Raw genomic sequence first — 14,037 nt, 5'->3', positions numbered from 1 at the left:
GGACGGGTCCTTGGAGAGGGACATCATGCTTGGGAGGATGGAGGGACTGCGCAGGAGGGGAAGACCCTCTCTGAGATGGATTGATTCGGTGACTGGGGTAATCGGGATGGGTGTGTCAGAGGCAGTGCGGTTGGCACAGGATAGAGCAGGGTTTAGGGCAGTTGTGCACAGGGTCACTATGAGTCGCAAACGACTCGACGGCACATAACAACAACAACAACAGCCTACGGTACAAATAACTTTGAAAATACAGCCACAAATGCACAACCAGGAGAAGATAAAAGCGAGTAAAGAAATATTCTGAAAATTAAGTGCTCGTATGCTCCAAAACCTTTTCCCAGTAGGGTTTATAGAAAACCTCCAGCCCGGAAAAAATCATTTGGTAATGGCATCTTAGAAAGGGTCTAATAATGTATGTTTATGGAACACTACAACCGGGCTTTCACAGGGGATAAAAAACCCAACAAAAAATAAAAAACAACCACATGATAACACAATCCAAAATGGGCAAAAGACATGGAAAGACTTTTCACAAAAGAAGACATTCTGAATGGCCAACAGACCCAAAGAAACATTCAATATCGTTGGCAATCAGAGAGATGCAAATCAAAAACCACAATGGGACACCATCTCATCCCATTAGCAAAGTTTAATGGGATAGCAAGCAATAAATGTTAGAGAAGATGTGGAGACACTGGAATTCTCATGCACTGCTAGTGGGGCTGTAAAGTGGTACAACCACTCTGGACGGCTGTTTGGCACTTCTTCAAAAAGCTGAACATAGAAATCCTATATGACCCAGATATTGCCCTGGTAGGAATATAATCTAAGGAAAGCAGAATGGAGGCACAAATGGATATTTCGACACCTACATTCATAGTAACCTTAGTCACTACAGTTACAAAATAGAAACAGCTAAAATGTCCATCAACAAATGAACGGATTGAAAATTGTGGTACATTCACCCAATGGAATACCATGTATCACTAGGAGCAATGATTGTGTAAAATACTATACAACATAGGAGTGTCTAATGAGTATTAGGCTGAGTGAGCTAACTTAGTTTCATAAAGACAAATACTGCATAAGACTACTATTATAAAAATAAAAGGATAATGAGTAAGATGTGGATAAATATTCACAAGGGGAAGGGGATGGAGGCTGGGCGCAAAGGGTGAAGAGGGAAGGATATCTTTAGGATAATAAAGTTTGGTGGGCATGGGGATGAGGGTGTAAAGAAATTAGGAAACATCCAATGGGTACTTGAAAAGACAAAGTATTAGTAGGCATAGATCAATAGTGATTATTTTTATAAAACAGTATATATAGGTGATCATTTGGAATGCAATATGAAAGTAAGAATGTGTGAAATGACGTGCATATGGATGACATACAATGTATACAAATTTTATATGCAAACCAGTATTAAAGGAAAATAAAGTGTGAAAATAATGTGACTAATGTCAAGAAGACAAAGATTCTCACCACTGGACCAATTGGTAGCATCAGGATGGATGGTGAAGAGATTGAGAGTGTTCACAGCTTTAGTTTGCTTGGCTCCACAGTCAACACTCTTGGCACCAGCAGCCAGGAAATTAAAAGACATATTGCCATGGGAAAGTCTGCTGTTAGGGACCTTTCCAAAGTTCTGAAGAGCAATAGTGTCTCTCTGGAGACTAAAGTGAATGATACAGGCCATGGTCTTTGCAATCACTTGTCATGCATCAGAGAGTTGGACAATGACTACGGAGGATAGAAGGAGAATTGATGCCTTTGAGCTGTGGTGCTGGAGAAGAGTATTGAGAATACCATGGACTGCTAGGAAAACAAACAGATTCACACTGGAGAGGGTTAAACCAGGCTGCTCCTTGGAGGCCAGGATTCTGAGATTTCGTCTGACATACTTTGGACATGTTGTAAGGAGGAACTGGTCCTTGGAGAGGGACATCATGCTTGCGCAGGAGAGGAAGGCCCTCTATGAGGTGGATTGATTCAGTGACTAGGGTAATCGGGATGGATGTGTTTGAAACAGTGCAATTGGCAAAGGACAGAACAGAGTTTAAGGCTGTTGTACATAGGGTGGATATGAGTTGCAAGCGACTCGACAGCACATAACAACAACAACAACAACAACAATAACAATAACAATCTTTTTGCTTTCTATGGACTACAAATGGGTCCAACAAATGGGAAGTGGTATGGATAAGTTAAGAGGGTTCGAGTTCTTAAGAATTGTATTTTTATATATTGAAAATAGGCCAGCTTCAATCATCAGATAGGAGACAAAAACTTGCAGTCATATATGGATATTGATGGGTCTTCATGAACAAGCTGGCTGAGAAGCATCTCTGAACTAAGGGAGTGGCTGTCAGAGGCTTCAGAGGTGTCACCATGAAGAAATCCATGGAGTAAAAGCTCTATTTTAGGAAAAGACCAGACCCAGCGGGTATTAATAACAGTGAAAATCTGCCTCCTACTCTACCATTTTCTTTACTAGCTTCTAAGGAGCAAGAGTTAACCAACTGAAAAGTGGAGAGAAGAAGCCAGCAAGGACCCCTTTCCATGTTGTAGGCTCTGGTCCAAACAAGACTCAAGCTGGAGGAAGAGAGAAATTTTCTTGGCAGCTATAAATTCTTTGAGATCACATTGACTTATGTAATCAAGACACTAGACCAGGCATTTGAAAATGGAACTAACACTGTTCTTTTGACTAACAGTGACCAGATGAAAATTTATAGGGTTTGGCAGGTTTCATGCATGGGGTTTCATCTACAGGATTGGCTAGTCCTCAAATTGCACTTTGGTAGGTAGCAAGGGATAGAATGAAATTTCTTTTTGTTCTTGCTCCTCATATCTCCCAAATCATGCAATATACCAATTACATAAGCAATCAACCTGCTTTTTAAATGTATTCTTGCTTATAACCTGCCAAAAAACCAAAAAAAGATGCAGTACTATGAGCCATGCTGACCTCATGCATGTTGGAATAGAACTCCCCTCTATAGGAATTTCACTGGCTCATTTCCTGAAAGTGCATCACCAGGCTTTTCTTCTGAGGTGTCTGAGTGCACTTCAACCACCTACCTCTTTGTGCATTAGCTCCTTCCTTCTTGTTTATAATAGACAGACTGTTCCCAGTCATATTGTATAGTTGCCTATGCCGGTTTAAAGAGGGACAGAGGGATACATTGTTCCTCAAAATGTGCTAGAAGGTACCTGTTGCTGTTGTTGCTGTTAGGTGCTGTCAAGTCGAGTACAACTCAGCAACCCAATGAAAAAGAAGATCTGAACCCTGTTCTGTCCTGCGCCATCCTCACACTTCCTGACACACAGAGTCCATTGCAGCAGTCACCATGTCAATCCACCTACTCGAGGGCCGTCCTCTCCTTCGCTGACCCTCCCCAGAATCATGTCCTTCTCCAAGGAAAAGCCCCTCCTAACAATATGCTCAAGTATGAGGTGACACCTTGTCATTCTTGCCTCCAAAGAGCACTCCAACTTCACCTTCAGTGCTCTTCTCCAACACCACAGCTCAAAGATATCAATTCTTTTTCTGTCATCCTTATTCATAGTCCAGCTCTCAGATGTATAGCAAGTAATCAGAAAGACTATGGCCTGAATTAGATTCATCTTAGTCCCCAAATGACATCATTACTCCTCAATAATTTGGGGAGGTACTTAACTGCAGATTTTCCCCAATACAATGAATCTCTTTATTTCCTGACTGCTGATACCAAGGGCATTAATTGTGGATCCAAGCATTTGTTAACAGAATTGTTAGCAGCAAAAATAAAGTATCTCTCAGTGGACAGACAGGAATACTTAAATATAACACAGAGCTGCCCTTCACTGTCAGCCCCCAAGCAAAGCTAGAACTGTCTGACAAAAAGGTATAAAGAAGAGGCTTAAATAAAATAACCCCCTGATTTGGTTTCCAACTCTAAGTCCAATTTGTCAATAAATGGGAGGTGAATAAAGAAAGACTTACAAAAATAAATTAACTAATATAGAGATAATCACAAATTTTCTATATAGATTAAAAGTAAAGGCTAGGAGCTCTGGTGGCTTAGTGGTAGGGAATTGCATTGTCAACACAAAGGTATGGAGTTTAAAACTATCAGCTGCTCTGCAGGATAAAATGGGCTATCTTCTCCCTTGCAATACTCAGCCTCTGAAAACCCACTGAAGGGTCAGCTCTGGGTCAGTTCTGACTTGATGGTATTCAACAACCATAACAGCTGACAAATCAAACCCTTAAATTGTAATAAGACATTGAAAAACACTAAAACAGGTATTAAGTGGCAAGTAAGACAGAAAGGTGACTTTCACACTTTAACTTTTGAAACATTGATTTTATTGTTTTTAATGTACTATGCTTAACATTTTTATAAATCTTTAGATTGTTACAATAGATTTATATAAAATCTTTATATAAATTCAAGGGAAAAAGCTAGATAAAACTAAGGGTAAAGTAACAAATTATTTCAATTCACTTGAAATATTTTCAGTGAAATAACTGAGATTTTATACAAATTCATGATAATTCTCTTTTAGGAAGGAAACTTGAATAATTGAGATGGGAAAACATTTTAAAAAATTTATATATTAAGGGAGCTCTGGTGGCCTAGTGGCAAAAAGCTGCACTGCAATCCCAGAGGTACACGGTTCGAATCCACCAGATGCTCGGCTGGAGAAAGAGGGGCAATCTCCGCCTGTATCAGTCAGATCCAATTTGACGGTACACACACACACACACACACACACCACAGAGTATTATATATCTGAATCCCAAGTCTACCTCAAGCCGTTGCACATGCCACATGGGTGATCCCACAATGACTGCCACCAGCCAGACGACACCTGTGAAAATATTAAAATCATGAGAACACACTTCATCTAAGGAAATTGCACCATATTTAGTACTGGAACTATAAATACTTCCCATATTAATTACACCTCTTCATCTCTGTCCTGGATTAGTGGTATCCTCACAGGCCCTCACTTTAATTCTTTCAGCACCCTGAACTCTACTTATGATGATCTCTGTAAAACACGTTTAAATGTGTAAAACTCTAGTATTACTCACTACCTTTAAATAAAATCCAGGCATTATTTTCTCATTTGCAAAACAAACACTTGTAATGTCGGAAACAAAAGTGTTCTTTCAAAACTCTCTGTCCTTCATAAGTTTCTTGAAAAGAATTTCCCTAATATTTTACTCTTGTTATTGTTGTTTGGTACTGTCAAGTCAAGCATGACTCATAGCGACCCGATGAACAAAAGATCAGAACCCTGCTCTATTGTGAGCCATGCTCACATTTCTTGACACATAAGAGTCCATTGCATCAGTTACTGTATCAATGTGACCAGTTAAGGGTCTTCTTCTTCCTTGCTGACCCTCCACCCTGCCCAGCATCATGTTCCCCTCCAAGAACTAGTCCCTCCTAACAACATGTCCAAAGTGTGTGAGGTGAAGTCTTGTAATTCTTGCTTCCAAAGTGCACTCTGGCTGCATCCTCTCTAAGACATATCTGTTCATTGTCTTGGCTGTCTGTCCATGGGATGTTCAGCACTCTTCTCCAACACCACAGTTCAAAGATGTCAGTTCTTTTTCTGTCATCCTTATTCATTGTCCAGGTCTTGAATACATAGCTAGTAAGCAGAAAGACTATGGCCTGAGTACGACACATCTTAGTCCTCAAACTGACATCACTACTCCTCAATACTTTGGAAAGGTTCCTAGCTGCAGATTTTCCCAGTGCAGTGTGTCTCCTTATTTCCTGACTGCTGGAACCAAGGGTGTTAATTGTGGATCCAAGCAAGATGAAGCTGTTGACAGTTTCAATCTCTTCTCCTTAGCAAGGAAAATTGAGAGCAACAATTCTTGAGCATTTCAACTCTACCTGTTTTAACAGATGAAGAGCTCAAAACCAAAAACTCAACTTTGATCTGGCAGAGAATTTCCAAGCTCAAACTATGCTCTTTTTATATTGAGGAGAACCATTCTATATTGGATTCCTACTCACTGAGACTTTCTTAGGCCACCTAAGATACCTTGAGTTTATTTATTTTTTAAAAATATGTAAACCTAAGTAAATCATAAAAATTAATCATGAACCAAGGTCATGGGACTACATTGGTTTGTCAGGCAGTTAATTATGTGTAACTCTCTCTCTAAACATCCACTTGTATATATAAACACAGTAAGTGAGGAGATGTATATGTCTCTGTCTCAAACCTTGCTGTTGTGTCGATTCTGATTCATAAATGACACTTCAGTGGGTTTCTAGGCTGGGAATAGTAAGGAATGGTATGGTATGGTATGGTATGGTATGGTATGGTATGGTATGGTATGGTATGGTATGGTATGGTATGGTATAGTGTGATGTGGTATATGGTATGGTAGGAGACTTCTCATCAAAGTGGCTGGTGGACTCATCCTGCCAGAGAAGCTCAGCCTTTGGGTTAGGAGTGCAACTTTGCACACTATGCCACGGCACTGAGTTGAGTATGTATATGTGTGTAATCTGTATCATTATACTCACCTATTCTAGCCTACTTACATGTAGTAATTTAATATGCAATCATTTTCCCAATGTTTAGAACCACAAATTCTTTCTGGAGGCATTGAGTCTAACCATTCTGAGTCATTGCCAACCTTCCTTGGTTTCTACCTGTTAAAAGATAAAGCGCTAGATGATGGGTTACATGTATATTTCTGACTCAGTCTGGCAGACACCACTTCTGGCAGCAAAGCCTAGCGGGGCTCCTTTGGCTAAGGCCTAGAGGCAAGATAGTTTCAACTACAAGGAAGTGCAGGGCATGCCAGACATGGTGACTGACACGGGCTGGTTCAAGGAGCAACAGAGTTGGAGGGAGATGTCAGTCAGCTCAGTACAAAAGCTCCCATGAGAGGATGTATCTGCTTTATTTGAAAACTTTCCTGTCCCCAGTGATATATTTTTTAAAGTAGGAACTATCTCAACTGCTTATTACCTATCAACTTCAATCTCAGATGTTGAGGTTCCCTCCGCTTCTCTTTTCTTTTTATTAACTCTCATCCTCCATGTATTTCTTACCTTACTTTTTTTCCCACATCTGCACACTATTTTTAGATGTTCTGATGCTGTGAAGATGTCAATTACTAAAAGCCAAGAGATGTTTGAAATATTTTTGTAGCCAAGATGTGACATAAATTTGAAAATCCTGAGGAAAATGAATGAATTTCCCCCTTTCATGATTTATCTATCTATTTCAAACTACTTAAAATTAGTTTAATATTGCAGAGTCTATCAGGATCTTTTATTTTATTTTTTGTAATTCTGTTATCCAATGCAAGTGGAATTCTAAAGCAGAAATATGTGTTTAATTCTTCTATTGTGAGGTATTAGTCAAAATTGTTCTCTTTTATTATCACTGTAGTTGCTTACTATCCCTCTGATTACTTAGCTATAATAAATTCAAACCACTGTGAATAACACAAAGGTTTTAAATAGCTCAATGATAATTTTTGTGTACAGAAACTTCAATTTAACTGTGCTGGCCATTAAGACATTGCTACAAATTTAGCATTTATTACTGGGTATATGTTTATCATAACTGGATGAACCAAGAACATTTACGGCAAGCTGAGTAGTCAGAATTGCCTGGAGAAAACACTGAAGTCATTGGAATTTGTCTTTGTCTAGCTCATCCAACAATCAGTCCCCGTGTTCTTAAGCAGTTCATGGCCTTCTGCTATTGCGTCCTCCTCACCGGGTCTTCATTTGGCCACATTCCTGTTCTCTTGTCTAAACACTTTCTCCCTGTCCCTATCAAAATCTATTCACTTTCTTTATCTTGGCTTACAGCCTTCTTTTAGGATGACATTTTACTCATTTAATGAACGTTCAAGTGGCAGTATGCCACTGATGGACTTTTTTACTATAGTTGAAGGTAATGCTTGAAAGTTTAAGATTCAAACTCAAAAAGTGACTCTGAAATTATATATGTTCAGTGCTGTCATTAGCCTAGAAGGGATATGGGGTAAGGTTGGGAGAAAGATCTGAAATCTTCATATTACATCTCCATCCCCATGCCTATAAGCTAGTCAAGAAGCTCCTGTGTCACTTATACATACATACGGTCTACTCTAAAGAAATTCTTTCTGCTCTGGAATGACAAATGGCATCAGCATTGCCACTAATCTCACCTAGCATCGTGAATGCCCTTCGGTTGGTATACTGCCACTTCATTTTGAAAGGATGTACAAGTCCCTGGTGCCTTTCCACAGCAATGCAGGTCATAGTGAGAATTTCTGTCACTACAGCAGTGGACTGGGCAAATGGCACCATCTTGCAAATGAAGGCACCTGCAGAAAGGAAATCAAATAATCATATATCAAAAAAATAAGTTACATCTGTCTTTTTGCAATTATCAGTTAATTAATCCTGAAACTATCAAAATTTTATAATTGCAATTACATTATCAGCACAGAATAATTAAGCAGAGTTGCATTTGGCTTATATTTTCTATCCATATTTCGACTCTAAGTTGCTAATTATGTCTCATCAGAAAATGAGAGGACAAGTCAGCACAGGCACGGGGCGGGGGGAGGGGAAGTGACTTTTGCATGAGAAGAGCAAAGTCATTGTACATTGTTCTCCTAGGGCATAGGTTTTCTGAGTTACACTCAACTCGAAAGCACCTAATAACAACAACAGCCTAGCCATGTGGTAAGAGTTACACTAAAAATGGGTAGAAAATCTCCATTAATTAATATACTGTAACACAGTGAGTATTTCACAAGATTATAACAAAAGTATTTGATACAGGTGTATTCTTTAATAAACTGGGGATCATTTATCATCAGCTAACCTGCTTAAAGGGGTTGAGGTAAATTTGATACTCTTAAAATATCTAAGTTACATTCTTGTTTCCCAGGTAAAGAAATTGTAGCTCAAAGGAGTTTACGTGTTTTATCCAAGACCATCCATTGACAGAATGATGGGCCCAAGTCTTCTGATGGCCACTTTTTCCACAACAAAGCACATCCAAGCTATATAATTTTGTCTGCATGTTCACAAACCATCTGTTTAATTACTCACTTGAGAATTTTGTACCTGAGAATTTTGTACCAGGATGTAGTTCTGTAATCTGTCATCTTATCTTTTTTATAAATTCAGAGAGCATTTGCCCAACCTATTAATTCTGACATATCTCCAACTCTGTTTAAGAAATTACTGACAGTGTTTTTTATCACATCTTCAAATTTTTCAATGTTATGGTGCATAACTTATCTAAACTGAATTCCTTTTAGCACATGTTCTTTTTCCATTTACTCATCTATCTTGGTACTTTTCTCCTATTTTAACTATGTTTGTTTTGTCATTTTTAATATGGAGCTCACTTTTCAAGATTTAGAAAACTAATCAGTTTAATCATTGAGGAGTTCCCCACCCCCACCCCCACAGCCCTTCTTTAAATTTCTGTCATTGACTCTGTTTTTATTTCAGCTTCTTGGTCTAGATAGCCCTCCAGTGTCTTTTTTATTAACTTGTTTCCCAATTTGAGTCTTCCCAATGTGAATCATACAGTCCTAATTGTTTTATAAGAATTTGTCTTTTATGATTCTTCTTTCCATAAATGACAGTTTTTCAGATTGGGATAATCCTAGAAATTTCTGTATTGGCCTTGGTTTTTAAGATGGTCTTTTTTTTCTCCTTTTGAGATTACTATTGTTATGCATTATTGGCTCTGAACCAACTCATAGCTAGCTGACTCTCCACTGGGTTTTCAGAGGCTCTAATTCACATGGAAGGAGAAGGCCCATTCAACTTACAAAGAGCAGCAAGTGGATCTGAACTCCCTGCCTTTGGGTTGGTAGTGCAACTCTGTACCCAATAAGTCACCAGAGCACCCACCCTTCTCGACTATCTGATTTTAATAAGTGAGTTGCTTTTCTTAGAGCCTCTCTGGGGAGGATGGTTTTTATATTTTGATTATCTAGCATCTACTTGTGTTTCTCTATTTTAAGAAACACAAGTTATCAACATAATTTCTTTATGTGGCAATAATTATGCTCCACAGTGGGCAGATTAACCAATTGTGCCCCTGACAATGGAAAAGAAAATAGAAGCAAGACCAGATTCTCTTTAGTGTTGAAACAGAGAAACAAAGATTGTGTGTTCATGAACTCAAATATCATGACTGCCAACATGCTGCTATGGATAAAATCCTGCAACCCCCACACCAACCTGCCCGCAATATGTGACGTAAATACTAGCCTCCATGGCTGTGGTTCTAATCCTGTTTGGAATGGTTTGTCTTGTTAGGTGGTTGATTTACATAAGCTATGTCTTGAGTCACATAAACCAAGTGGCTCTTTGGAGGCAAGGATTCTGAGGCTCCATCTGTCTAACATTCTTTGAACATGTCCTTGGAGAGGGACATCATGCTTGGGAGGGTGGAGGGACAGCGCAGGAGGGGAAGGCCCTCTATGAGGTGGATTGATTCAGTGACTGGGGTAATCGGGATGGGTGTATCAGAGACAGTGCAATTGGCACAGGATAGAGCAGGGTTTAGGGCTATTGTACATAGGGTCGCTATGAGTTGCAAGCGACTCGATGGCACATAACAAAAACAAAACAACAACAACATCTCTTCTGAACTATTAAAGACTTATTTAAGTAAGAGAAACACAGAAGGGGGAAGATAGTAGAAATGTAAAGAGATGTGGACCTTCTAACAGAGCCAAATTTCTGAATTTAGACTTTTCCTTTCCTAAACTGTGAGAAAATAAATTTCTATTTGTGAAAATGACCCATTTGTGCAGGGAGTTCTGGTGGCTTATTGGTTAGGAGTTGTGCTCCCGAACCCAAATTTGCTTCACAGGAGAAAAATGGGCAATCTCCTTCTGCGCAATCTATATTTGTTGTTATTTTGTGCCATCAGGGTACCTGAAACAGGTAACAACCCTATCTACAATAGCTCTGAATTTTGCCCTATCCTCAGCCAATCTTACTGACTGTGACACATCTACCCTCATTACCCCAATTACTGTGTCAATCCATCTCATCTGGGGTCTTCCTTTCCTGTGCTGTCCTTCCACCCCTCTAAGCACGATATTCTTCCCTGGGACTGGTTCCTCCTGGTCACATGAGCAAAGTACATGAGACAGAGCTTCAAAATCCTAGCCTCCAAGGAGAGACTTCGTTTCACCCTCTCCAAGACAGACCCATTTGCTTTCTTGGCAGTCCATGGTTTGTTCAAGACTCTTCTCAAAAAAAAAAAAAAAAAAAAAAGACTCTTCTCCAGCACCACAACTTGAAGGTGTAGATTCTTCTGTCCTTCTTAGTCACTGTTTAACTCTCTGAAGCATAACAAGTAATTGTGAAGACCATGGACTGGATTAGACACATGTTAGGCTCTAGACTGGCATTGTTACTTTTTAGCACTCTGGAGAGGTCCCGACAGATTTTCCTAATGAGATTTGTCTTTTGATTTCCTGACTGCTGGTGTTAAGAATGTTGATTGTGGAGCTGAGCAAGCTGAAATTGTTAACAACCTCAATCTCTTCTCCAACTATCATGGAGCAGCCAATTGACCCAGTAATAAAAATCTTTGTCTTCTTGATGTTAAACTCAATTCATATTGAAGACTGCAGTCCTTGACCTACTAACACTACAGAATTAACAGCTTAGCTATTGTGGCTGAACCTCTGAGAAGTCTTGGACTCTGCCTCATTTTAAGTGACACCTCAAAAATCCTCCTAATGAATTCTATTTTGTTTAAGTTAGTTAGAGATCAGCCACTTTCCAAATACATAAACTTTATTTGGTAACTTCCCTTTTGCTTTATTTTCTCTGAATAGTACATTTCTTTCCAAATTCTAATATTGCAGTTTGCCTCCGTTGCTGCCAATGTCTGAGTCTTGCAGAAGAAATTACTATCTGACTCTTGACAAAAGAGAGATATGGTTCTTGTTTCCCTACTGGATTAGGAACCAATGCTTTGGTTTAATTCTGGCTATCTTATTTTTCATACCTTAATCTCATCCACAAAAAACCCGTCTTTACTATTGACAGAGATGGACTCCATTCTCTTATCCAGTCACTCTTTCTACAGAGCTGACAGTGTTTCAAACAGAAACAAGGCTTCGTTTCTAGACATGATGCTTAAAAATGGGAAAAATTTATCTAACATTTTTATTTTTTTTACAAGAATGATTTTTTTAGAAAAATTACTCAGATTAAAATTATAGATTAAAAAGAATGGAGCACCTTCAATTAGAAAAGAGTTAAAACTGTCTTTCATTAACTTAGAAAATGGAATAATCAACTATAATTGGATGAAAGTATGTAACAATGATAATAACTTGATGAAGATGCACTTTGTTCCAAGGTTGGTGAAAAATAGCATTAATAGGCATTTTCAATTTTATATGAGAAGGACTATTTTATACAACTACTGTTTCAAATAATAATAATCAAATCAATTTTAAAAAAACTATCTAGCATGCAATTGCCTTAATTTTCTTTACACAAAAATATCTGATAAAAGATGCACCCTTGCCCAAAATAGCCTATGAATTTCTAGTTTTGAAAATATAGTTCTAAATTGGCCAATAGAAGAAATTTAGAGTCTCTGTTGGTACAAATGATTATAGCATTTAGTTGTTAACCCAAGACAAGTGTTTCCAGTCATGGAGAAGTATTATGGAAGAAAATGCTTTCTAACTTGAAAAAAATTCAGCAACTAAAACCCCTTTGGAGCACAGTTCTACTCTGTGCCATGAAGATGCTATGGGTTGAGATATATTTGACAGAAACTAGTTGTTAGGAAGTTCCAGGTTGTGGGAACGGACATCATACTTGGAAAGGTAGAAGGTTAACAAAAGAGAAGATCAATTGACACAGTTACTGTAACAAGAGGTTCAAGTAAAGCAGAGATGATGAGGATGGCACAGAATAAAGAAGGGTTCAGATTCATTGTTGATAAGATCAATAGGAGCTGTACGTAGTCACCTCAATGGTACCTAACAAGTTCACTGGTTAATGAAGAATATATCAAATCCTATTCCCTTCAAGTACTTCCTATAGCAGAAAGAATTCTCACTGGACTCCATCCATAACCTCCCTACCCCCACCAAGTACTACTGAGTAACTCGTGGCAACCCCATACATTTGCACTAGTCAGGGCCCCTAGTTAGAGAATAAGGATCAAAGCAACTATAGCAAAAATCAGAAATCTTGTACTAGCTGTGGAATTTCCCAGCAGAGGCTATCCCAGAGATAACTCAAGTTGTTGGATTTCAATGCACATTTCAAAGAGTCCTATGTCCTATAGGTGCTGCCAGAATGTGCAACAATGAATCATTGGAAATACAAGTTCTTTATAAATTTTCATTAAAATATAAGAAAAAATATCTCAAAAGAAATTTACTAGATCAACAATAAGCCAAAACAAATGGAATATATCCTGAAGTAAAAGAGTTGAACAGAATCCAAGATAAGGCCTTTATAATTACCATTCTGTGACCGTAACTAAGGTAGACCTTAGTTTATTTTTCATTTTTTTTTCTCAATTGATTTTATTAGTATTATTTTATACTCAGGTGTAATTTTATGCCTCAATTCAGAGATGTCACATATACATTTTGCCTAGTTTTCTGTATTGGAAACATTTTGCAAAACTCTACAAGTTATTGGGTGGCCCAGTTGGACTAACAGTTACCAGTTCAAATCTAGGCAGAATTACCTTGAAGAGAGACCTGGTGATTGCTTTCTGAAAGACCACAGTTCTGAAAGCCTTATGGAGCAGTTCTACTCTGCATATTTTGTGTCACCAGGAGTCATAATTAACTTGATGTAACTAACAGTATACACTGTTGAAATGGTTTCCAGTTTTACTTCTATGTATTACTTCAGGCCATAGTCTTTCCAATCACTTGCTATGCATCTGAGAGCTGGACAATGAATAAGGATGACAGAAAAAGAATTGATGCCTTTTAGCTATGGTATTGGAGAAGAGCACTGAACATCCCGTGGATGGCCATCC

The 14,037-nt window shown here is 38.5% G+C and overlaps 1 protein-coding gene across 1 annotated transcript in view; it reads right to left on the bottom strand.

Annotated features, from left to right (window-relative positions):
• The window catches only part of QRFPR (pyroglutamylated RFamide peptide receptor), a 117,579-nt gene that overhangs the window by 38,841 nt on the left and 64,701 nt on the right, over window positions 1-14,037 (bottom strand). The window contains exons 2-3 of the mRNA XM_006881052.1: window positions 8,192-8,350; window positions 4,799-4,860 (exon numbers count right to left, since the gene is read on the bottom strand). Of these exons, the coding sequence (XP_006881114.1) occupies window positions 4,799-4,860; window positions 8,192-8,350 (221 nt within the window). The remainder of the gene's footprint in view (window positions 1-4,798; window positions 4,861-8,191; window positions 8,351-14,037) is intronic.

The sequence above is a fragment of the Elephantulus edwardii genome, unplaced genomic scaffold (genome assembly GCF_000299155.1).
Source record: "Elephantulus edwardii isolate Elephantulus edwardi_28Jun2011 unplaced genomic scaffold, EleEdw1.0 scaffold00012, whole genome shotgun sequence".
Taxonomy (NCBI): Eukaryota; Metazoa; Chordata; class Mammalia; order Macroscelidea; family Macroscelididae; genus Elephantulus; species Elephantulus edwardii.
This window is presented reverse-complemented; position numbering and strand designations above follow the sequence as displayed.